At 37.0% G+C, this 25,375-nt stretch overlaps 1 protein-coding gene across 3 annotated transcripts in view; it reads left to right on the forward strand.

The window, feature by feature from the left end:
* Ppp1r12a (protein phosphatase 1 regulatory subunit 12A) overlaps window positions 1–25,375 on the forward strand; it is a 110,547-nt gene that overhangs the window by 14,306 nt on the left and 70,866 nt on the right. For all 3 annotated transcript variants that reach the window (XM_032912149.1, XM_032912156.1, XM_032912166.1), the window contains exon 2: window positions 22,092–22,222. In XM_032912149.1, coding sequence (XP_032768040.1) covers window positions 22,092–22,222 — 131 coding nt within the window. The remainder of the gene's footprint in view (window positions 1–22,091; window positions 22,223–25,375) is intronic.

Consider the following 25,375-nt stretch of genomic DNA (forward strand, 5'->3'; position numbering starts at 1 on the left):
GCATTGGCAATCCCAAACCTTACAGAAACCTTGGCATTTGGTGTAGCTTTCATAGCAAACAAGATGGTCAATGTTGCCTTAGTATAGCTTGTTGTCCACTAGAGTGTATAGGCAGCCATACAGGCAGTTATAAGTCTCTGTCCATTATGTCTGATGGCTTGTAGTGGTAGTTCTACAGTCTTACACACTGGTAAGTCCACACTAGAGCCAGGGACCTGAAGTTACCCCAAGATGGGTAGATGGGAGAAGTGTTTGAGAGACGACTTCAGAGAGAGAATAGCATATTCAGAGACTTGGTACTGAGCAAAAGTGTTGAAAGACTTTTATCTGTATAAATTAGATAATCAAATTTTTTCATTTAAAAAAAAATGCCTTTGCTGCAGTGTGGACAGTGCACTGAGAAAAGAGTAAGGCCAGAGGCAGGGGGATACAATTCAAAGCTGAGTACAAGCTTTCTACAAGAACTGACTTGCAGGCCAGCTTAGTAGCAGTTGGGTTAGAAAACAGATTAGCTACAGGTATAGTTAAGACAAGGATTGGTGAACATATAAAAAAAAGATTAAATAATAATAGTTTTATAAGACATTATTATACCATGTGGAGGCAAAGCATTTGTGTAGGACAAAATGGAAATTTTTTAAACTGTTAACACTGACTGAAATAGACATTTTTAAAATTATGTCATCTTTGAAACTTTTATAAGCAAAGTATTAAAAAAATCTGTTCAGACAAGAGGGAAAATGCCTACTTCTGGTGATATTTTAAGGGTTAAATGTAGATACTTGGACATAATTGATAAGCATCAGTTTGCTAGTTTGTTAAGGGTTGGTATTGATGGGTACGTGTTTATTTCTGCATTATGTTTTCTTTTCACCCTTCTGTTTCCTGAGGAAAGTATTGGCAGTTGGATGGGCATGACAGGAGACCTTTGAAGGGAATTGTTTAAGAAGAGAGCATTATGTTTATTTTGTAGCGATTGGCAGGTGGACTCAGTTCAAAACCAAGTTGATTACTAAAAAGGCAGATAGTTTTTTAAAGGATGCTGGATTTTAAAAGATATCATATGATGTTAGAATTGTGGACAATCCCAGGGGAAGAGATGTAGACAAAAGAAAAAAGTCCATAAGGCAGTTTTTATACAGTGAATGCTTTACTTTGTAAACTATATAAAAAAGCATTTTAAGAATTGATTAGGAAAATGGCCGCAGGTCTCTTAAATAATGTGAATTGTTGGAAAATATTTTTGAACCTGCTGGAAGAAAATGCTTGTTGAGTTCAGGCCCCGAGTTCGGATCCTTAGAGGCTACAGAGAGGGCTGTAAAGGGCTGGGTGTGGCAGCATGTGTCTGTGGCCCTAGCAAGGGAGGTAGGGACAAGAAGATCCCTGGAGACTAGTCAGCCAGTCTCCCAGAAAAGACTGGGTCTCAAAATAAGGCGGAGAGCTGTTAACTAGAGGACATTCTGTATCAGCACCACACACCCAAACCAAAAGAATAATATTGAGACTTACAAATTGGAAGAGGTTTGCGAGACCCCACCCCTTGCTGACTGAGCAGTTAGTGGTTGATGGGAGAAGGGTTGCCTTCTCTTTCATGGTGTAGTTCCTGACAGATTGCCTATACTTTAGTAGATAAATTCCATCTATGCTCATGGGTCACACTCAGAGAACATAGAAATGGGCTGAAGATCTTGGGGGAAGAAGGGTTTTAGCAAGAGGAGAGAGTCACAGAGGGTAAAAATGGTGACTGTCATTACATGTGTATTCAGGTGTATAAAATTGCCAAGTAATTTTAAAAGTTATGTTAGAGCAAGAACAGGAAGAAGGCAGTAGTATGACATTTGCAAGTACATTTCTGTATGTGTATTTGTCTTAGATGACTGGTAAAATTCTAGTATCCATTGTGTCCCAGATCATTTTGGAGGAAATTGTATTGATTACTAGGTACCTGTTTGAGGCTTTTTAAAACAAGTTTTGTTGACCTTTTCATAAAGACTTTTATATTACGTGTGTGTGTGTGTGTGTGTGTGTGTGTGTGTGTGTGTGTGTGTGTGTGTGTGTTTGGAGTTTAGAGGACAGCCTATGGGAGTTGGCTCTCTTCTTCCATTTTATGAGTTCCCAGAGTGTGAATACTGGCTTAGGTGTAAATGACTTTAGCCACTCAGCCAAGTCACTGGTCTGCCCTCTTCCTTTTTTGACAAGGTTTATAAATTCAAATAAGAGAAATATTGCCAACTAAGTATGATTTCATATCTAGTATAGAACTTGGGTAAGTTCATATTGCCTTTGTTGTTAACAGGACACAGGTCTGTCACAGATGCAGCCAGGACCAGACGGACTAGCATCTGGATGGCTCACTGCCAGTGTGTTAGGGTTTTGATAGATGATTCTGTGTCAATCCAGACTCCCTGGTTTTTACTCTTGACCCTGTCTTAGCTAGCATTTTAGTCAACATAGCTCAAGAACGTTTAAAAGCCTACAGAAGTGAGTTTTAAATGATAACATGAAAGAAGGTGATATGTTGTAAAACTACATTGGTTGCCTTTATTTAATTGATTTCCATCTTCTTTTTTGAGATAGTCTTTCCTTAAACCCAGAACTCACTGCTTAACTAAACTCAGTCACTAATCAGCTCTGAGTAGTCTTCTTAGACAACTCATATAGGCCTTTTCCTATCCTGTAAGGTTTTCTTCTTAACATCACTCATGATAAACACATTTAATAGTTTAGAAAGGTACTCTTCCCCTCTTGTATTAATGAATATGACATTGAAGATGGTCTTCGATTAGGTTGTCAAGTTTTCAGTTGTAGCAGGTTCTTACCTTCTTAGGTGTGAAAATGAGTATCTGCATCTTCAGGTGTTTAAATGTATAACAGCTTGTTTTAGGCTTGTAAGGATTATTTTATTATTGTGATGAACAAAAGTGGGGTACACTTGTGACTACTATGTTGCAGAGCTCAGAGATGAACTCGGACATAGTGATTAAATGCTTTTGGGCTTTAAACATGTTTTTGTAGTGAATTTCAACTATTTGAACCAGATTCTATCACTGTAGCAGCCTCAGGAATCTCTGGGGCTTAATTATAAGACAGTTGATAGGCCAGAGAGGATCCGGTTGACCCGTTATCTCCTGAAACTGATCAAAGAGCCAACTGGTTCAAGAAACTGCTGAAGGGAGGAGCCAGAACTCAGAAGGCACAGCTTTGCCTCAGCTGGCCTAGCACGTCTTAATTATGACTTTAAGTGGTACTGGATAAGAAATAGGCATCTTCTTGGTCTATGGTTAATTTTTATAACATTAGCTCTTGCTTCTCAATACCTTTAACCTGAAGAGTGTCAACATACAATGATTAAAGTACAACATAAAACTAACAAATCACAGGTTGTAGTGCTAGCACTCTATGGTGCTGTGATGTTCTATCAGAAAATATGTGAGCTTTAGTGAAAGCTCCTGTTTCACTTTGTTTAAAATGTATGGGCTTAGTTGGGGATTTAGCTCAGAGGTAGAGCGCTTGCCCAAGGCCCTGGGTTCGGTCCCCAGCTCCAGAAAAAAAAAAAAAGTTAGTCCTAAAATGTATGGGCTTATATACCTGCTTTTCTGTTTGCTCTTCTGTTCTGTCAGTTTTTCCATTACTAAAAGCATGTTTGTTTTTTTGGATAATCTGATTCCAAGTTTAGAACTTCTATGTTTTACATGACTGGGGATGACAGAGAGATAAAAACAAAATCTAACAAGAAAAAAAAATCATAAGGTTATTAACTGTTCTTTTCCTATTTTGGAATAAAGTGGAAGTAAAGGCTGGTTTAGGTAAGGTAGTTATCATAGATGCTTATAGTAGCACACACAACGTGCTCTGTAAAGATAGGAAGTACTTAAACATGTAGCGGTAGCTACCACTTGCTGGGAGAAGAAATGAATTTTCAGGGAAGACAATTTTTTAATTACTCTGAAGATAGATTGTTTAGAAAAAGCCTTTTATTGGTAAAACCAGTCATGGGTTAGTGTTGTAAAATTACCATTGTAAAAGCTCGTAATTTCACACTGAGATCTATTCAGATTATTTTATTTTTATCTTACATTTATGAGTGTTTTGCTTCTATGTATGTTTGTGCAGCACGTGAGGGCCTGGTGCCAGTAGATACCAGAACTGGAATTACAATGGTTGTGAGCTGCCTGCCATGTGGGTCCTGGGACTCAAACCCAGTCCTCTGGAAGAGTGACCAATGCTCTTAACCACTGAGCATTTCTCTAGCCCTTTGGGCATATTTTTATGAAGAAATATTCTGTTCTTTGAGAAATTTACTGTAGCCAATAGTCTGGTTTCTTTTTAGGTTAATAATGGAGTTCATTCCATTAAAAATGCTATGAAAGTTGTATCGTCATACAACTCTAAGTTATATTAGTCTTTTAGTATTCTCAAGAATAAATATTTTCATATACAGTAATAATTAGGTGAAATGTACCACTAGTCAGAGTATATAGTAGGAGGAGGAAGCTTATCTTCTGCACATGTGCTTTATTTACCAATGTCTTATTTTATCTTCTCAAAAGAATAACAGTATGTGATTTAATTTTTGTTTTAATTCTGTGCCAGCCGCAGGGCATCCAACATCCTCTGTGGCATCCATAGGCACTCCTGATATGCTGTGTGTGTGGCTGGAGTCCCAGCCAGGTATGAGCCCACCTGACATGAGTACTGGGGACTGAACTCAGTCTCTATGAAAGAGCAACAAGCATTCTTTTCCACTGAGGCATCTCTCCAGCCCCTAACTTGATGTTAGGGTTGGCTAAATGTCTTTGGACATCTAAATTTCTCCCTCTACTTTGAGGGTACTTCAAAAATTTCAGTATTATTTTTGTTATGTTACTGTTGAAAAAATTCTACTAAAATTAAGGAAAGGATATGGCCTGATGTTATGATCAAGGTCATTTTTTAAACTTTTAAAATTAAATCTTAAATCTTTTACATATATGTAAAATATTTTATATAACATATATAACATATACAGATACATATATACATACATGTGAGTGTTTTGCCTATATGTATGTATATGTACCATGTGCATACCTGGTACTTGTGAAAGCCAGAAGCCTCAGATCCTCTGCAACTGGAGTCCCAGATAGTTGTGAGACTCCATGTTGATGCTGGGAACTGAACACATTTCCTCTAGAAGGACAAGTGCTCCTAACTTCTGAGTCATCTCTTCAGCCCCCCATATGGTATGGTGTACTTTTACCAAAAGACATTTTAATTTTCTTTTGTATATATTTTTGTCAGGGACTTTATTGTAGGTACTAGTTATATTCCTCTATCCCTTCTTAGTCTGACTACTCATCTGTACAGATGTACTGATAGTCAGATGAGTAGAGATACTACGAAGTTTTAATAGGCAGACAGCCCGGACTGGGCCTTATGATATGTCTGATAATTGAGCCTATGCCACAGCCTTACTCTTTATTTAGAAATACTTGCCTTCTGTTAAAATTCAGCGTGTGCCCATCCAGAAGCCATGTAAGGAAGGTGAATCATTGCTAACTATGCAGATTCCTCCTGAAAACACTTCTGAATCATGGGCAAAATCCGATTCTCTATCTAGTATAGATAGAGAGAACATTATGCTTGGGCCTTTTAAAAACTGCTTGTAAGACTATTATTCAGGATTTGGGTACACCTCCATCTGTTAACAATGCTGTTTGAAATTGTGTGTGTTTACTCTAATTATGGTAAGCACTTAAAGTCATCAATAACCAAAGCAGACAAAAATCCTGGACATTCTTGTGTACAACACTTCAATATATATTCTGTTTCCTTGTGTTTTAGATAGATAGATAGATAGATAGATAGATAGATAGATAGATAGGAAGGAAGGATACAATTTTGAAAACTCAATGTTTTTTAGGGAAAGGGATCAGAAAAGAATAAGAAAATTGCTAGGTAGTTGCTAAACCTTTATCATCTGGAGCCTTAGTTCATAGATATTTCTTATGGGAAACCCTACCCCCCAGCTTACTCAGAAAGAGTAAAAACATTTTACTAAATATTTCAGTTCATCTGACAATTTGCTTAATTTATAAAACTTTTTGCTGTAGGAGGAAATGGCTAATGTGATCTATACATAAGTAACAGGACATAGAATGACAGGTGTAGCATACATAGTGCCAGTTAGATCCCAAGGAAAGAATGTAACCTAGTCAAAAAGTCTAATTGTGACAAACCAAAAGCCTAATGTGACATTGATGAGTATGGAGAGCTGGAAGAACGCTGGGTGAAGTTGTAAATTGGTACAGTGACTTTAGGATAATGTCAGGAAGTTTCTTATGAGAGTCAATGTACACTGTGCAGAATTCAATTTTTTATATTTACCTAGGACAAGACAGTAGGCTTATTTTAAGGATTTATTATTCTTATTTTCTGTATGAGTGTTTGTTTTGTCTACATTTATCTGAATACCATTTGTATGCCTGGTTCAGTGGAACACAGAAGGGAACATCATCTACTACCTACTCATAAACATTGAACATTAAGAGTCATTCTTTAGACTTCTTTTTCTCTTAATTAATTTACAATTCAACAAACATGTTTTACTAATTGAGGTTTTACTAATTGAGGTTTTGGGGAGGACAGTATATGAACATAGTTGGTCAGGTGGGCAAATAAATGACCACTTCTTAGTTTAAGATCTATGCATTTGCTTGTTGGGAATATTTAAAAATAGATTTACTGTGATAGACAAAGAAGGCCGAGGGTGGTTGTGTTTGTAGTGAGGAGGGTTTATAGGTAAAGTGATAACAAGGTTTATTTTCACTTGTGTTTTGCTTAAAGCAGATATACAAAGACCTTGTTTATGTTGACATTTATTTAAATAATATAAAAAGATAATTTCAGCCAATTTTAAGAGATTTTTTCATCTTTTTTCCCCAGAGATCCCTGTATTTTATTCATATTTGAAAATCTGTTGTGTAAACTAAATTTGGGGTTCTTTAGCATGGTTTATAAAGTCAATTACAACTTCCCTCTTGCCTTCTCTTATATATATCTACATAATTCTTTCTAGTAATCTGCTATTTTTTGCAGTTCATGGTCACTTGACAATACTGTGTTCAGTATCTGAAATACTACTATTTTCTTCCCCCTTCAGTGATTCTTTTAACTTTTTCTGTTTTATTTTTAAAGCTTTAAATTGCATTTCCTAGATGCCCCCTTAGAAAACTGTTGCCAGTGTTCTGAGCTCTTCTGTAAGAAATGTGGCAGTTGCCACATTGAAGAAGGATTGTTTAGCTACAGCTGATATTTTCATTTGTATTGGACCTAACTTTGTTGAGCTGTATACATAACTAAGTTTTGTAAAATGGCCTTTTATATCCCTTCCTCTCTTTTTATCCTAGTGTACATGAAAAATATGTTACATGTAAATTTGTAAATAAGTTATAAATAATGCAGTTACCAGGAAGGGTGTATATGCCTGTAATCCTAGTGCTCATGTGACCAAGGCAGAAGGAAGTTTAGTCTAGGCAAAGAGTAAGACAGGGAGAGGGAGTAGTGGGAAGGCACTCGCTGAGGGTCCTTGTATGATTACTTCTCCCATAGAACTGAAATCAACTGGAAAAATAGCTTCATATGGGTTTCTAAGTCACTTTCTTGCGAATTTATTTAATTTTTTTTTCAGGAGAAATCAGTTTTTATATACCTTGTTTATCCCCTTTAGATTTTATAGGCTGTAATTCCTCTAATAACTTTCTTCCAGGGCTGGAAACTTTATGATCTAAAAAATAAAGAGGGGGAGAAGATTACTATAGAACTGAAAAAGAATTTTCACATTGCTTAAGCACAAGGACTATTATATTATGGAGATGACCTCACCTATTTCTATGTACTGTTACTTTAGGCTCCATTTTTTTTTTTAATGTTTGGTAGAGTAAGAGCTATAAACTAGAATGGAAGGTAAGATGCCGCTGGTCACTGAAAAGGTAAGAGCTGAGAGGTGGCGAGAACACAAACTTGTTAAAAGTAAGTGTGCTTTCCAACAACATGGTCAACATCGTTTAAACGATATACTCAGCTTTATACATTCATTATGAATTTGTTTTGCTTGCTTGGTTGCTTGTTTTTAGTAACATTGCTGGGATTGTGAGAAAATCCAGAATAAAAAAATCCAGGCTCATGGTAATTTGGTACCTATGTTCGTATATTTTAAGGCTTTCAAGTTTGACTTTAACCCCCTGCTTTTTCTTCCTTGGGAATCCCAGAGCCTTATATGGTCAAGACTCAGCTTTCAGACTTTCAGTAAAATGCAAGGCACCACTCCAAAAAGAAAAAAAAAAATGCAGGCTGGCTTTTACTTTGTCTTCAGTGTTCTCTTCTTGGCTGCCTTTATTACCACAGTAGCCGAATTACTAAGAACCTTATGTGCTGCATTAGTAGTCTAGGGGAAGGAATTCCTTTTGTGGAAGTATTTTTATGCTAGAACACTAACATTAACAAGTGGTACATGGCATTGTTATAATTTGATTTAAAAAAATAAAATTTCAAAGCACTTTAGGTTCTTTTGTCTTGTTGTAAACAAGGAGGATATATTATTGTATCTGTGTGTCTCCGCTCTAGGAAATACAGAATTTTTATGGTACAGTATTGACTATACTGAAAAATGAAGTTGATGCCTGGGAGTCTTTCTGTAGTGATGTTGCTGCTTTCTGAATAGAGGACACATGAAAAGAAGCACAGCCAGCATGCTATTGAATAAGTTCTCTGAGTGGTTCTTAGTATCAACTCAGTTATACCTTTAAAGCAAGTTAATTCTTTGAAAATTCTTGGTATCATTCACAGTTCCATTTAGGAAAAGGGAAGCTGCTCTCTCGGTTAAACTAAAGGCTTTATAATGAGCCCATCTCTCACAGCAAGTCTATGACACACAAAGACAAGGACTGTGGTCACGGTGAGTTACAGGGAGCAAAGATGGCCAGCTCACACAGCTACTGGTGAAGTTGCATCATTCTGCAGGCTCCTCCTAGTCAGTATTTGGTTAAGACCTAATCTGTCCTAGTGACAACTAGTTGTCATTATCAGTGTAGTGACAACTAAGGTAAGGGCCCTGGAGTTTGAGTGTTCATAGTACAGCAGAGACTGAGAAGGGGGACAAAGAATAGAGAAAGCAGATACAAGTAAGTAAAGCATGTTGTCAGTGTTTAGGACAGATGTGTTCATAATGTTACAGAAAACAGTCATTCAATCCAGAGACGTTTGTTCAAGCTGTAGAAGGTGTTAAAGATAAATGCTGAGGTGTAATTAAGACAGTCTCTTAACCATTACCTAGTGACATCCAAGAGTGTGCATACTTTGTCTTCTTCCAGAGAGGTTGCCAAGTTCTACCTACCTTGTTGATTCTGAGCACCAAAAGATCCAATTCTTGGTAGCAGTTCTTTTTTCCCTTCCTTCTTTGCAGTTGAACTAAAGTAGTTTCTCTCTTGAACCTCTAATTAGGGGAATTGGTAGGAGAGAGAATTACCTTAATCATCTCTGAGGATCTCCTCCAGCCATCACACCTTGATAAAGGTGCTACGCACCGAGAACCAGTCTCTGATATGAACTCGAGGAAGTACTCCAGCCATAGCCAACCCTTGACAGAACCTAAGAATGTGCTTCCGTTGTGTTTTCAGTGCTGTGCTTTGTTTTACCAAAGAACTTTATTTTAGCAAAGTTAACAGAGAAACTTATACTTGTGTTAACATTTTTAGTGGGAGAATTCTCCCCAAATAGGCAAACTGTATTTGAATTTATGTAATCATTGAATATGTAGTTAGATAAAATAACTTCTGTATAGTCCGTGGTATATAAAATTTGTATGCAAAGTTTTTCTCCTCCTTGCATTGAAAATTTTTATGACATGAAATTTTAATTCATAATTGATTATGATCTTTATCAGAGACCCAGAGTTCACAGTGCTCATTTACTATATAGTAATACAGATAAGTTTCCAGAGATAGTTTGGAATTCATTCGTAAGTATTCTTATGTGTCATAACCATTTTTCAGCATTGATCTAGATTCTATAATTGATACTAAAATGAAACTGTAGTTTCCATTAAATATGATTATCTATACTTGCTATCAGTCAGAAAACATTTCAGAATCCTACTGCAGAAACATTTTTTGTATGTTTTAATTAAAAGATGTATACCACACATTCTGTTTTAAACGAAAAAGCATTTATTTTGCAAAAGAAAATAAAGAATAAAGGAATAATTACATTGCAGGTGCTATTTCCTTATAATTTTTTTTTCTCATTGTAACAGGCCCAGGCTCATTTCAGACTTGTTATGTAGCTGAGGATGACTTTGAGCTCCTCATTTTCTGCCTCCATCTTCCAAGTGATAGGATTACAGGCATATGTTCCCAGCCAACTTACTTATCACCAAACTAATTTTTATAATAGTAAGCAGGTCTACTAAGGAGACATTGTAATAGGATAACTTTTTACCATAAAGAATTATAAAGGGGTTATTTGTCCTCCCAAAATATGAGAATATAGCTAGAAAAATGTCATGTATTAGGAAGACACCAGGTCTTCTCCAGTTACTGAATCTGGCCAGGCCTTGGTCTTGGACTTTAGACTCAAGAACTCTCAGAAATAAAGTAAGGCTTAGGATAGAATTGTACTAAATGGCAAACAAATAATTTAAGGAAAGTAAACCAGCAAAAACACAGGATATATAGTTTTCCAGTTCATCTTTTGAATTTTTGAGACAGTCTCATACAGCCCAGGTTGACCTCAGACTCATTGTATAGACAGAGCTGTCTATTACGTTCCTAATTTTCTCCCCTGCATCTCCCAAGCAGTGGGATCTAGAATATGCACTGCCACATAGGCTTCTTCTTATAGATTTCTGCATGATGGATCATTGTAGCTCACTTGAGTGAGGAACCTTTAAGTTGTTGAGGAAAATAGAAAGAGGGTGGTAGTCATTAGCCCTCTTCTATATATTACCATAAAGCCTCTCCTTCCTTTGACAGTTCCCACCACCTTTTTTTTTTTTTTTTTTTTTTTTTTTGGTTCTTTTTTTTTTGAGCTGGGGACCAACCCAGGGCCTTTAGCCTCCTAGGCAAGCGCTCTACCACTGAGCTAAATCCCAACCCCACCACCACCTTTTAACACTGGTTAGAAACTTTACTCATGTTTATACTTAATGCTTTTCACTTGGTAAAATATCTATGAATTTATTTCAAATTACTCCATAAATTAGTTCTTCATTGATGACAATTAGTGTATGTTCTAGTTTGATTCTCTGTTAGTTATGCTAAACACCATGACTAAACTCAATTTAAGGGAGGAACGGGTTTATTTGCCTTACAGAGCTCAGTCCATGGTTGAAGAGGAAACCAAGGCAGGAACCTAGAGCTGTGAACTGAAGTCCTTGGAGGAATGCTGCTTACTGTCTTGCTCGACTACATTTTTTTTTTGTACGTCCAACTCTTAGGAATGGTCCTTAATGAACTAGGCCTTCCCATATCAATTAGCAACCAAGACAGAACCTATGGCAGTAATTTATGGCAGTAATTGCTCAACTGAGATTCTCTTCCCAGGTGTGTTTAGGTTTGTATCAAATTGAAAAGGCTATGACATTCTGTAAATTAACCATTTAAGAGTATTGACTTACCTGGTTTTCAAGGACAATTTTGTGCATGCCTTTTTTGCACATTTGTGAGCATGTACAGAACGTTTCTAGAGTGAAGAGCCTTGTCAAGGTAGGACATAGGCATTAGAGGTTTCCCCAGTAGCTAGCACCACACTGTTCAGGGGTATTATTGTGCCTGTGCTGCAGCTCCTGCTTAGTCAGTTGTATATCCTATTGGTTGCAGACACAGGTAGGAGAACCAGACTTGTGAGTCACAATCTCAGTCTTGCTAGTTACCAGCTATTAAATGATCATAATGATAATAGTTCTTAAATATTGGGTTGCTATGGAAATAAATTACTTAATGCCTGTGAAGTGCTCAGAACAGTTTCTAGCATATTCAGAACTGCTGTAGAAAGGATAGTGTTTATTTGGAAGGAAGGTTCAATGAAGAGTGGCTTCAACTTTGCCAATAGGAAGCACTTAGCCTCCTTAAAGGTTTGGTTTAGTTTCGTTTCCATTAGAACACTACACTTGGTCTATTTATTTCCTTTTCTTTAAGATAATGCTTCTGATTCCTTTTGTTGTGGATTTTATATATATGATTACTGTCAGATACACATATGTTTGTACATCATGTATGTGTCCAGTGCCCATGGGGGCCCTGGAACTGGAATGGCATCCAGTTGTGAGCTGCCATGTGGGTTCCAGTGATCGAACTTGGGTCCTCTGGAATAGCAGTCAGCACTTTTCGCCACTGAGCCATCCCTCTAGTCCTGTAATTATTTGTTGTCTCCGTTTTGAAGATATTCGATCTTTTCTGGACTGTGATACAAGCTTTTCTGAGTACTTTTTAAATATGCTGTTTATTCCTTATCATCTGTTCCTCTGGATCAGTTACCACGGGTGTCGGAGTTTATAAATTCAGTGAGATTTTATTTTATAGATTTAATAACTCCTTAAGATGGAAATGTTGGGACCATTGTGAAAGATTTTGTTTTTCCCCTACCCTGTGCCCCCAAACCTAGGTTAATATTTTAGTCCATATAATTTACAATAGCTTTTTATTTTGTATTTAGTTCTTTCGTCCTGAGTTCAGAAATCTAGTCTGTGTTCTTCACTATTGTATTCTTAGCAGGCAACACTGTGTGGCCATAGTGGACACTCAACAACTGTTGAATTGATGGAGAAACCATGTTTTCTATGGCTACTTGGTTTGTTAAACATTGAAGAATTACATTTAGAAGCTATTAGATGAATAAAATCTATGATCTATTTGTTTTGAAAGCTATAAGAACTTTTATGTTGTCACTAGATAGAAACATTTTGGAAAAACAACTCAAGTGATTTAAAGATGTCTGCTAATTAATAATTTGGTATGTGTTCAGACTTAATTTCATTCGCCAAATCAGTGCCAAGAATTGAATCTTGATGCATATTTTTGGCTGTGTTAAGAATTGAAACCAGGGCTTAATGAATACTAGGCAAACATTCTACACTGAGCTATATTCTCAGTTCTCTTTCTGAGACAGGCTTTCATAGCTTACCCAACCTGGTCTAGAACACACTCTATAGCCCCACATTGGCCTTGAACTCTGAGTCCTCTTGCCTCAGCCTCTCAAGTAGATGGGACTTTTGTCAGTGGACTGCATATTCTTCTGTTGCCTGTTTTAATTTTCTTTTGATTGCTTGAATAAAATAGACACTTTTATTTCCTTCCCCGAAACTAATGTTGTCTTCTCATTGCTAAGTTGACTTAGTAAACTCTTGTAGCTGAATTTGTAATCATGGATGCTAAAATCAGTTTTATCAAAGAAAGAGCTGCTTGTAGTTGCTTTCTACCTTTCTGCAGAGCTTCAGGAGTACTGAGACCTGCTGTAAGATTTGTTTTACACTGTCAGCTTGCTTAACTCAGCTCTAATCACATAATGACCTGTCTGTTAAACAGTTTTCATAAATTACATAGTAGGTTTTGTTTTGTTCTTTCACCTTTTTAACTTTGTTTTTTTTTCCTTAATTAAAAATGTTTATCTTGAGGCCAGAACAAAAGTGGTTTTTTTGTCCCTTGGCAAGCAAATCATTAAAATATTTGGTATTATTTAATGTATAGGCATTTTTTGTTTTGTTTTGTTTTTAGGAACCATAGTGTAAAGACTGAGTATATGAACCTGTAGTAAGAGAATATGTCTCAGGTAGTACTGAACATAATTTTATGTACATACTTACACAGTAGGTCTTTATTAAGGAGGTTAGTGTTTTAGTGTGATTTCTTGTGTTTATTATGTACTTGTGGCCTACTCACTAGGCATAAAGGAAAACAAGGAGAATGTGCCCTCTAGTGCTGGTCTTTGGCTCTACAAGATGCATGCATTGAATTGTATAGAGTGCACAATTAGAAAATTTATTAGTAAGAGAATAATTCTGAAATTTGATTCATTTCATAGTTCTAAGAATTTTTAGTTTCTGAAGAAATGGTGTTTCCTTACTAATTCTCCAAACAAAAGTATGCCCTCTGAAAATGTATCAGTAAAGGGAAGAAAACTAAGTGGGTTTGAGTATGTTTTAATCTTTGGATATTTGTTGCTTCCAGTGTTGAGGTATTCTTATTCAAATAGTGCAGAGTGATTGAGCAGTGCTTAAATTTCTTATTCATAGAAACTTAGTTTTTGCTTTGTAAAATGTCCTTGTCAGGTTTTTTTCTTTTCTTTTTTTCTTTTTATCTTTTTTTAATAGTCTGAATTTGCTTTCTCTAGTTCCTCCCACTAACACATATATAGTGTCTTTTCTTTGACAGGCACTGTTGTCTCCTATGGTTTCTAGGGGATGTAAGCTGGATTTTTCCTTTTCTGAACAAGGGGTTTCTTTTTGGCTTAATCATTCTGGTGACTGTTTTGGACTTACTGTCCCGATCATTGTACATTTGGCTGTCTGCCTTTTAAAGGGCAGGCTTTTTTTTTTTTTTTTTTTTTTGGTATCTTTTTTTTTTTTTGTATCTTTTTTTTTTTTTTTTTATTAACTTGAATATTTCTTATGTACATTTCGCATTCCACATCCCCTTCCCTCCCCCCCCTTCCTTATGGGTGTTCCTCCCCACCCTCCCCTATTGCCGCCCTCCCCAACTGTCTAGTTCACTGGGGTTCAGTCTTAGCAGGACCCAGGGCTTCCTCTTCCACTGGTGCTCTTACTAGGATATTCATTGCTACCTATGAGGTCAGAGTCCAGGGTCAGTCCATGTATAGTCTTTAGGTAGTGGCTTAGTCCCTGGAAGCTCTGGTTGCTTGGCATTGTTGTACATATGGGGTCTCGAGCCCCTTCAAGCTCTTCCAGTTCTTTCTCTGATTCCTTCAACGGGGGTCCTATTCTCAGTTCAGTGGTTTGCTGCTGACATTCGCCTCTGTATTTGCTGTATTCTGGCTGTGTCTCTCAGGAGCGATCTACACTTCTGCACTTCTTTGCTTCATCCATCTTATCTAATTGGGTGGCTGTATATATATGGGCCACATGTGGGGCAGGCTCTGAATGGGTGTCCCTTCAGTCTCTGTTTTAATCTTTGAAGGGCAGGCTTTTTATTCTATACACCTGCCTAAAGGGTTAGACAGAAGGAAGCTGAGGAACCTGAAGCTTTCGGCAGTGCAGAGCTTCCCTTGCTTCCATAGTTAGGTATAGCAGATGGCCTCTCTAGATTCCCACACTGGCTCATTTGTCAGTCCTTAGTGGACGACCAGGATGCTTGGTCCTTAGCGTAAGAACATTGCTTGGAGACCTTGTTGGCTAACTCACAGTTCCTCTTGAATTGTCTCACTGCACTTTAAAATAGAATGAAACCATGACTCGGACACTAACATTTCAGTTCCTCTTAAACAGACTGCGTGTCAGTCGCACGGGTATATGGACTGTTTCCTAGCGTACCCTCAGATCGCTGTTTCTGTCAGTAGAGCTTTGTTCTTTAAAGAGTCATACAGAGTTTATGTTTCACATTGTCATTTTACAAGTCAGTAACTGGTACTGATGATTAGGCATAAACATTTTAATTATTACAGGTAATTAAATTGTAATGCTAAGTTGCTATAATTACATTCATATACAATTACTGTTTTCCAGTTGCTTTGCTTTTTCCTCATAATTTGCATGACTTAAGCTCATAGGAGTCTGTTAGGAGGAAGTTTGTAATCTCTAAGGTGCTCTTAGTACACCATTTAAAACTGCCTCATCCACTTAGAAGCCATTCTTTTGTTGGTACTAAAAGAAATCTGACAGTTTTCTAACCCTTAACATTGTTTTATAATTTAAAAAGGGATGCTTTATAATTTTAAAAGGGAAAATGTTTTTATTGGATTAAAAAATATAAAAAATGAAAACTTTAACAGAATTTGATATCTTAGTATATAGTGAAAAGGAATATAATAGTATTAGAGTTTATTTCAAATACTATTGTTTTTGTAATTGTGATTTTTACTTCATTAAACTATGTAGTTGCTAAATTAGTTTTGACCTTTAATGATGCAATTTAGTGATTATCAAAGTTACAGGTTCCATACAAAATTTGTCTTTAAAGCTTTGAGCTTTTTCTGTAGCCCCTTAGTGCAACATTTTGCTTTCAAACTTGACAACTTTTTCCATGCACATGTGTAAGACAATGAGAACAGATATCATAGGGTCTTGAGTTTGTTGAGTAAATTTGCAGTTCAAGTTAACACAATGCCTGGAGCTGGAATTAAAGAGTGACTATGTCCCCATAGCCATTTACTGTTGGTAATTGCACTGGATGTGCAGTCAGTTAATAATACTTAAGCCATGTCTGTTAAGATTTTGGAAATGTATTTGATTCATTCTGTTTCTTACCTTGTATGGCTCAATAACTGACCAAATTTAGTCAAAAATTTAAGTCTGCAAGTCATGTGTCTCTTAATGTGCTGCATGTGTTAGGTCTTGATTCTTTTAGCAACAATATTTTTACGAGAATGCCCTGGCAGTTTCTTGCGTGTGGTTTTTAAGTGCTCAGGAGAGCACTTAGAACAGTGTACAGCCTGCGTTTGAGGTGCAGGGGTAACACAAGTTTGTGACAATGCTTTCAGCATGAATTGGTGTTAAAGCATTTCAGCTTATGAATAGAATAAAAGATAAACAGATTTAGCCCTAATTACTTTATATATTTCTGTCGCTACTTTCAGTGTGTGATGGGTGTTCATTTGCAAGTTTTTATGTTTATTTTTAAAATATTTTGATTTACTAACTGAATAAAACTCTACTGAAGCCTTTATTCTAAGTGGAATATGCTGATCGTAATTTAGTCTCTCCTCCATCTATGGTTTTTTGATCACTTATTCTTCAATAATTTCAAGTCCTATTTTAATTTATTTTAATTAAGATATGATTACATCATTTATTTCATTATTTTAAATTTTAAATTATTTCATTATTTTAAATAATTACCTCAGTTTAGGTAATTTCCTATCTGTTATTTCTAGCTCATATTTATTGCCAAACCTGAAAGTTTGCAAGCTAGATAGGTATTTAGATACCTAAGCTCATAGATTCAGAGCTAATAAAATCATATTCCCCTTAAGTGTGCACGTTCTAATTCTAGTTTTCATCACCATAAGTGGCTTTTCTTGCCCTGTAGTCTTACTTTTCTTTAACCTTTATAGTTTTTTGCTTGTTTGTTTGTTCAAGATTTCAACATAAGCCTTTAATTCCAGCACTTAAGGAGGCAGAGATATCTCAAATTAATAAAGAATAAAAAAAAAAAAAGAAAAAAAAAAAAAAGGAGGGCAGAGATAGGTGGGCCCTGAGTTTAGTCAGGCCTGCTTGGTCCACATAGGGAGTTTCAGGCCAGCCAGGCTACAAAGTGAGACGTGTTGTTTGTTCTTTCCTTTTTCTTTTCGTTTTTTTTTAAGTAACTTAAGTTTTCTTAATTTAGTTCCACACTCGTTGCTTGCTGCTGCTGCTGCCTGTACCTAGAGTTAAAGGATGAAGATAGGCTTCCATCTCCATATTGCTTCTGTGATCTCTTGGTTGTTGATGGGATTGTGGCGTTCCTGCTTTAAAACTCTGTATTTTCCTTCTGCTTCTCAGCACTGTTCACTTGAGCCACTGTCACTGAAGGAGCATAGTGTACTCTTTTATAAAGAGCCATTTCTTACTTGATAGATTTATTTGTAAAACCATAATTGTGTTTGTATTATAAACATTTGTTAAATGGTTCCAAATTTAGTATTGGTGATGATCAGAATGGAAATTAACAAAGGTTGAAAAAGTGGAGTCAATTTTTTATGTTTAGAAATGTCTCTAATAGGGTTGGGGATTTAGCTCAGTGGTAGAGCGCTTGCCTAGCAACCGCAAGGCCCTGGGTTCGGTCCCCAGCTCCAAAAAAAAAAAAGAAATGTCTCTAATAATTCAACATTGGTTCTTCTCAAATGGCATTACTTTCTACCTTTAACCAGTACCCACAAAAAAAAAAAGTTTAAATGAATAACAAGTACTACATATTAATTTATGGTTTCTTATGTTCAGAATATATTATGAGTACTTTGGCCCCCTACATGAAGTGTTATACATTGTTAGAGAGGGGGGAGTTGTGGATATATATGATTTTAACATGATAGGGAATTTTAGTGCTATATAAATGTCAGCATCGTGGATGGATGGGTGTGGGTGTGTGTTGGTCAGAGGTTGTTGTCCAGCGTCTTCTCTGTTGCTCTCCTCTCCTTCCTTATAAGACAAGATCTCAGTGACTTGCTCATTGGTTTAAACCCCTGAGACCTTCCCGCCTCCACTCTTCCAGTACTGTGATCCAGGTGATACCTTTGTGGTGGCCTCTCTCTGGTTCTGAGGATCCAAACTCAGGCTCAGATGCATGTGCAGCCAGCACCTCACCGGCTGAGCACCTTCCGTGCCCCACAGAATTTCCTTATTCAGAGAAATGCTACTAACAGCATTTCTCTTGCTTCTGTATCAAGGAAAGCAAAAGTGTTTGTTCTTGTAAAGCAAATACATAGTAGGTGACTTAAGAATGTGTTAGCCACTATAGGACCACAGATAGGTGAGAAGTACATTGAACTGGGCACATCTTTGAGAATGTAGTGTGTTATGTGTGGAATCAGAGGCATCTGTATTAGTGTCCAGTTTCATCTTCTACTCAGGCCACCTCAAGCTGCTTTTAAGGTCTGTACTCAGCATGTCCTTTCACATGCCAAATACTGTATGAAGTACTGGGCTACAAAAACATTTTTTTAACCAAGCCTTTGTGTTAGTAGTAGGAGAAATAGGTAGTAGGCAATTAAGCAAACATTTCTTATATGTTTTGGAATAAATGGTGTGGAGTAAAATGGTAGGGCAATAATTTGTTATTTTTATATGGAGACCAGAAAAGTTCTTATCAAAAAGCTGACACTTGCAGGTACTTGGAGCTCAGTGCTACTGCTTGCTAGATTGTGTGAAGCCTTGCAAGAGATTCCTGATACCACCATCCATCCCCCACTAGGAAACCCTTAAAACTGATTTGTCGTAATTGCTAGGAGCTGGGGAGATTGCTGAAGAGTTAGGGATGCCTGCTGCTCTTACATGAAGCTAGAGTTTTTCATCATCCTTATTAGACAACTCACAACAGCTTATAACCCGGGCTCCAGGGCATCTGACACTTTTCTGGCCTCTGCAGGTGTATACACACAGACACACAGACACACACACATGCATACGCATGCATGCATGTATAATTACTTAATCAAAAATGGACATTTAAGCAAAGACTCACTTGTGAAGTGCCACACATTTGTACAGTTCTCCCGTATAGGACTAGCTCATTATATCTGACATCAGTCACCCCAAAACTGGTTGCAAACTTGGACTTGGTAAGTATGCTAGTTACATAGACCCATTCATGGTCGTCACGTGTCAAACTTGGTTTGATGAAGAACTGAAAAGTTCTCCAAATTTCTGCTAAGTGCATCATATTTAACTGCTCTGACATTTTAAGTAGCACAACAACAAAATGACACTTAATTTAGAGGTTGCACCATTACAGTTACTACCTATTAGAAGTGGTGAGTACCTAACCCAAGAGCCTAGTAATACCCCCATGGGTTTGATTTTTGTGTAATGATGATCTCTTCTTTCTGTATCAGCAGATAAAATCTCAAGGGATAAAATGTTAGATACCAGCATTAGGGACACTGAAACCCTATTGTTCTGCTCAGAACACTGTGGGGGGAAATCATGGTGAAATATAGGATATATATGCTTTTGCTGGTCATTTTGAGCACAAAGCAATTATGAAATTATGTTAAATGGCATTTCAACAATAATAAAGTTTACTATAATCAGCGACAAAAAGAAGTACTTTGTTTTGTCAATTTCAGATTATTTTTTTGCCATTTCAATCATTGTGTTATTATGTTTTCATTCCCAGAAAATATTTTCTTTTCCTAAGTATAAGCAGATACTTTGATGGTTAAGAACTTGCTAGGATCTCCCTTTGCAGCACTGGTTGGCTTTATTTGTAATCCTCTTATCTCTCGGTTCTCCAGTGTCAAGATTATAGGTACAGGCCACCACACGCTGCTAAAAATCCTTACTGTTTAAGGGATATATTTTTACATCTTTATTTGTATAAGTGTCTGCCTATACTCATATATGTGTACTGTGTGTGTATCTGGTGCCTCCAGAGACTGGAAGTGAGCTTTGGATTCCCTGGTACTGGAGTTTCTGATGATTGTGAGTCAGAGTATGTGGGTACTGATAACTGAACCCGGCTTCTCAGTGAGAACAGCAGCAGAACTATTAACCTCTGAGCCATCTCCAGCCCCTCTTCAGACTTCCTTATTTACTCTTAAGAAGTTTTACAGAGTCCTATGTTAGAATGAGGATTTAAAGTGTCAAACAAAACCATAATAATTGTATCCATTCTTCTGTTGAGGGACATCTATCTGGGTTGTTTTCGGCTTCTGGCTATTATGGATAAAGCTGCTATGAACATAGTTAAGCAGGTGTCTCTGTGGCATGGTGGAACATCTTATGCCCAGAAGTGATATAGCTGGGTCCTCAGGTAGAACTATTGGTAGTTCTCTAAGAACCAGCCAAATTGATTTCCAAAGTGGTTGTACAAGTTTGCATTCCAGCCAGCTTAAGTGCTTTCAGCTATTAGAGATTCTTCTGTTGAGAATTCTCTGTTTAGCTCTGTACGCTATTTTTTAACTTCTTGAGTTCTTTATATTTTTTGGATATTAGCCCTCTGTCAGGTGTAGGGTTGGTGAGAAATTTGTCCCAATCTGTAGGCTGTCATTTTGTCTTAGGAACAGAGGTATAGAGGGAGTAGCCAACCAATGACTGGCCCAGGTTGAGCCCCATCCTATGAGCAGGAACCAATCCCTGACCCTATTAATGATACTCTGTTATCCTTATAGGTTGGAGTGGAGGGTGTGCCTGGGTGGAGTGGTACTTGCATGTCTAATTTATGTTAATTGGTATTTGTGGAATGAAAGACTGATTTTGTTCATTTTCAAGAAAATGGATTACCACAAATCAAACTCGCCATGTACTCATGCAGCTCACCATTTAGGTAAAAGTTAATACTCATTGGAAAAGTTGCTAATTGTCATTTGTATAAATGCTCTTCCCAATACCTATCATGTCCGGAAAAGTGCTTTAATCTATACTTCCTATTTTATTCCATAGAATATTAGATAAACATATTTAGGAGTTGAGAGTCTATACAATTTACACTTTTTTACTGCCTTATCAAGGACAGTTATAATCAAGAGCAGCTTCAAAAATATACTGTGAGTCCTTACTGGTCAGTGCAGTGCCTGTTACTAGAGATAATATGTTTTATTTACCACTTCACTGATTTGTGCCTAAGGCACATCTATTTTATCACTACTGCTTTTGCATTTCCAAGTGTACTTGTCAATAAAGTACAAGGAAGAGTAATATATTGATATCATTTTGAAAATATTTTTGTTAATTTCCTAAAAGGAGCCACACCCTTGCCCTAATTTTCTAACAGACCACCTTTTTGGAAATGACTGCTACAGTAATGATATTAGTACTTGGTTATATTATATTGGTTGTTAAGTATATTTGCCCTTTTGTGCTGTTGTTGGGTCAGGTCTTGCTGTGAAACCTGGCTGTCATGGAATTCACTGTGTAGATAAGGCTGGCCACAACCTTGTTAGTACCCACTTTCCTTTATCTTTCCAGTGCTAGGTCTACAGGTGTGTCCCAGCATGCATGGCTTGATTGTGTCGTGTCGTTCCATTTTACTTAGTTCTATTAATTTTCCTAGTTCTCATAAAGATGAGTCACGTGCAGTACTCTTAGAATACAATATCATTGTCTTGTTCAATAGCTGTACAATCATGATGGCTACAGATTAATTTATATAGGATATATTTAAAGTTACATAAAACAAGAATTTTATTCTATTGACGATCAGACTATTTATTCAAATTTTTTCTAGTCATGCTTTCTAATTTCTTTTCAGGCTTGCATTGATGACAATGTTGATATGGTGAAGTTTCTGGTAGAAAATGGAGCAAATATCAATCAACCTGACAATGAAGGCTGGATTCCACTCCATGCAGCTGCTTCCTGTGGATATCTGGATATTGCAGAGTAAGCCAGTTCTCCGTTTTAGTTTTATGCTAATATTAAAAGTAGATTCTATAAAACTTATGTTTGATTGCCAGGGGATGGTGGCTCATGCCTTTAATCCCAGCACTCAGGAGGCAGAGGCAGGCAGATCTCTGAGTTCAAAGCAAGTCTGGTCTATAGAGCGAGTTCCAGAACAGCTAAGACTACACAGAGAAACCCTGTCACAAAACAAAATCCTTGTTAATGATTAATCATATTACCTTAATACTAGAAAATTCTTCCCCAGAAATCAAGCAAGTAATTCTTACACAGATACCGAATTTCTCGCTGCTATGGCCTTTTGAATTTTGTGCTAAAATCAATAATAATGTATACATTCTCCATATTTCCTTTTGAATATGGTTATAGTCTTGTTGAATGATGTGGGATTAGTATTTAACAGTCTTGTGCACACCTATATAACCATGAAATATCAGAGGAAAGAAACAGTTCTTAACTGAGTTTCATTGATCTAAGGACTATAGAGAAAGTTATACATAATTCTCCACTAGCTTTTCTTAAAAATCATTCTCTGGAAGTATATATTGTAGAATATTTATTGCAAGTGACTGTATTCCCAATTGTCTTTCATGTATGAGTACTTTGTTCAAGCATTTAATATGGGAATGTAGACACATTGAATGTATTTTCATTAAATTAGTTTTTATACTATGTATACTATTACATAATCTTATATCAAAGCTTATCAAATACTAGTTAGTATAACAAAAGTACAATAAAATGAATAAGATTATGACAGTAGAACATTTTATAATATGCTTTCATAAAAGTTATATGGAAGAGTAAAAAAGGAAAAAACCAACTACTGTTTATAGAGCACAGTTGACAGCAGCTTGAAACTCTAGAACAGGAAGTTTCAGTTAAGAGGGGCTATTGTAAATAACTTAGTAAGCTTTCATTGTTTTCTCCCTGGACTTTGTTTTCTCCATGGATGTGACCCAGTGTGATAAAAAGTAGCCAGGCTGGAAGATCTAGATTACTTTAGCTTTCTGCTGTGTTTGCCCCTAACTGCACTGCATCTATCAGAAGCTTTTTCTCTTTCTGCCACTTGAGTTTATTTTGTTTTTTAATCTATGACCTGAGGAAGCTATGCTTGGGTGTGGGGGGGGGGTGTTTGCGCACATACACACAATGTTTGCATATGTGTGTGGAGGACAGATGCTTTCTACCATGTTTTCGAGGCAAAGGTATTTCACTGGTCTGGCACTTGGTGAGTAGACAAGTGGTAAGCCATCGAGGTAATGAGGTTCACCATCTCTATATCCCCAGGGCTGGGGCTAGAGTCAGGTCACCAGACCTTCTGTTTTTTACTTGTGTTTTGGGACCAGAATTAGGAGTCAGCCACTGTACTGAACTATCTCCTCAGTAACACCTGAGAAGTTGTCTGCTATCGCAAAGTACTGGCTACCCAAAATTACAGTAATGGTTCTTAAGGTTTTTTGTGTCCTTAATTACTTTTTGTGCTTAGTATCTCTACTAAGTACCTCTACTACTTAGATCAACTCAGAAAAATTAGGTAACTTTTTGTTTTGTTTTGTTTTGTTTTGTTTTGTTTTGTTTGTTCTTTTGAGACAGGTTTTCTCTATAGTAACAACATTCTGGCTGTCCTGGACTCGCTTTTATAGACCAGGCTGGCCTTGAACTCATAGAGATCCACCTGCCTCTGCTGCCTAAGTTCTAGAATTAAAGGCACACACCACCGTACCTGGCATGCCATTAACTTTTTTCAGAAGTAATCTAAAGATTAGGTACTTAGGCTTTGAGTCAGCTAATATGGATTACAAATGCTTCCTCACCAATTACTGAGGCTTGTGATTTTGGCAGGTTCATTCTTCTAGTTTCAGTTTTCTCCTCTAGAAGATGGAATTAATAGGACTGTTGTGAGGCTTAACTAGGGTAGCCTGTTAAACACAGTATATATTTTGTTTCCTCTGGTAAAATGAAACTCAACCTCTTTCTTCAAATGCTAAGTCTTGTACTTTGTTTCAGCTTTCGAGACTGAAAAGGCAACAATAACAGTTCTATATAATTTCCTTGCATAGATTTGATTGAGTCATAAACCTGCTGAGTTGTTTGGGATGCTATTAGTTACATGTAACAGAATTCCAAATTAAAATGACTTAAACAGCAAGGACATTGACCAGAGTATGTAGTTTGGAGGAATGGCTTCATTCACTCATTTAATCATTCAGTCATTCATTCATCCAGACCTACTAAACTATTTAATATTATCAGCAGAGACTTGTGGCCTCTCAATTTTTCTGAATTTCTCAATTATAGATTTTATTCTTAGCAATGTTTCCTCTTTTTCCCAAGGTTACCATAGTTCCAGATTGTGACTGCACATCTACATCTTAAGAGCTTAATTTAAAAAGTGTTAAGTTTAAAAATTGCCTTCTTCATATTTCACAGGAGCCACTTCTTTATGGCTGAAAAAGTCCATTGTATGTATTAATTACATTCTTTGTCTGTTCCTCTGTTGATTGACACCTAGGTGGGGTCCATAACTTGGACTATTTAAATTGACTGTTGGCTATTGTAAAAAGTACAGTAAACATGGAGGCGCCAGTATCCATGCATTGATGTGTTAGTTAGGGTTTCTGTTGTGATAAAACACTTAAGTTGACCAAAAGCAACTTGGTGAGGAAAGGGCTTACTTAGCCTCCAAGTCTCAGGTCACACTTCATCATTGAGGAAACTCGATAGGAACTGAAACAAAGGCCATAGAGGAGTGCTGTTTAGTGGTTTGCTTCCTCATAGCTTATTCTTGCTGCTTTTTTATACAACCCAGGACCACCTGCCTAGGGGTGGTACTACCCACAGTAGGCTGGGTCATCCCCACCATTCACAAATTAAGACAGTGCTCCACAGGGCTGCCTCTACAGGCCACTCGAATGGGAGCATTTCTCAATTGAAGTCTCCTCTTTATACACGACCCTAACTTGTGTCAAGTTGACATAAAACCAGCCAGCACAGTGGACTTGGAGGCCTTTAGGCAAATGCTCAGTTTTTGGTATAGCAGGGGTATGTAGTGGATCCACTTTGAGAAAGCTCTCTTCTGACTTAGTGGCTATGCTGGTTCACATTCTGAGCAGCAGCATACAGGATTCTCTT

Source organism: Rattus rattus, chromosome 1, assembly GCF_011064425.1.
Source record: "Rattus rattus isolate New Zealand chromosome 1, Rrattus_CSIRO_v1, whole genome shotgun sequence".
NCBI lineage: Eukaryota > Metazoa > Chordata > Mammalia > Rodentia > Muridae > Rattus > Rattus rattus.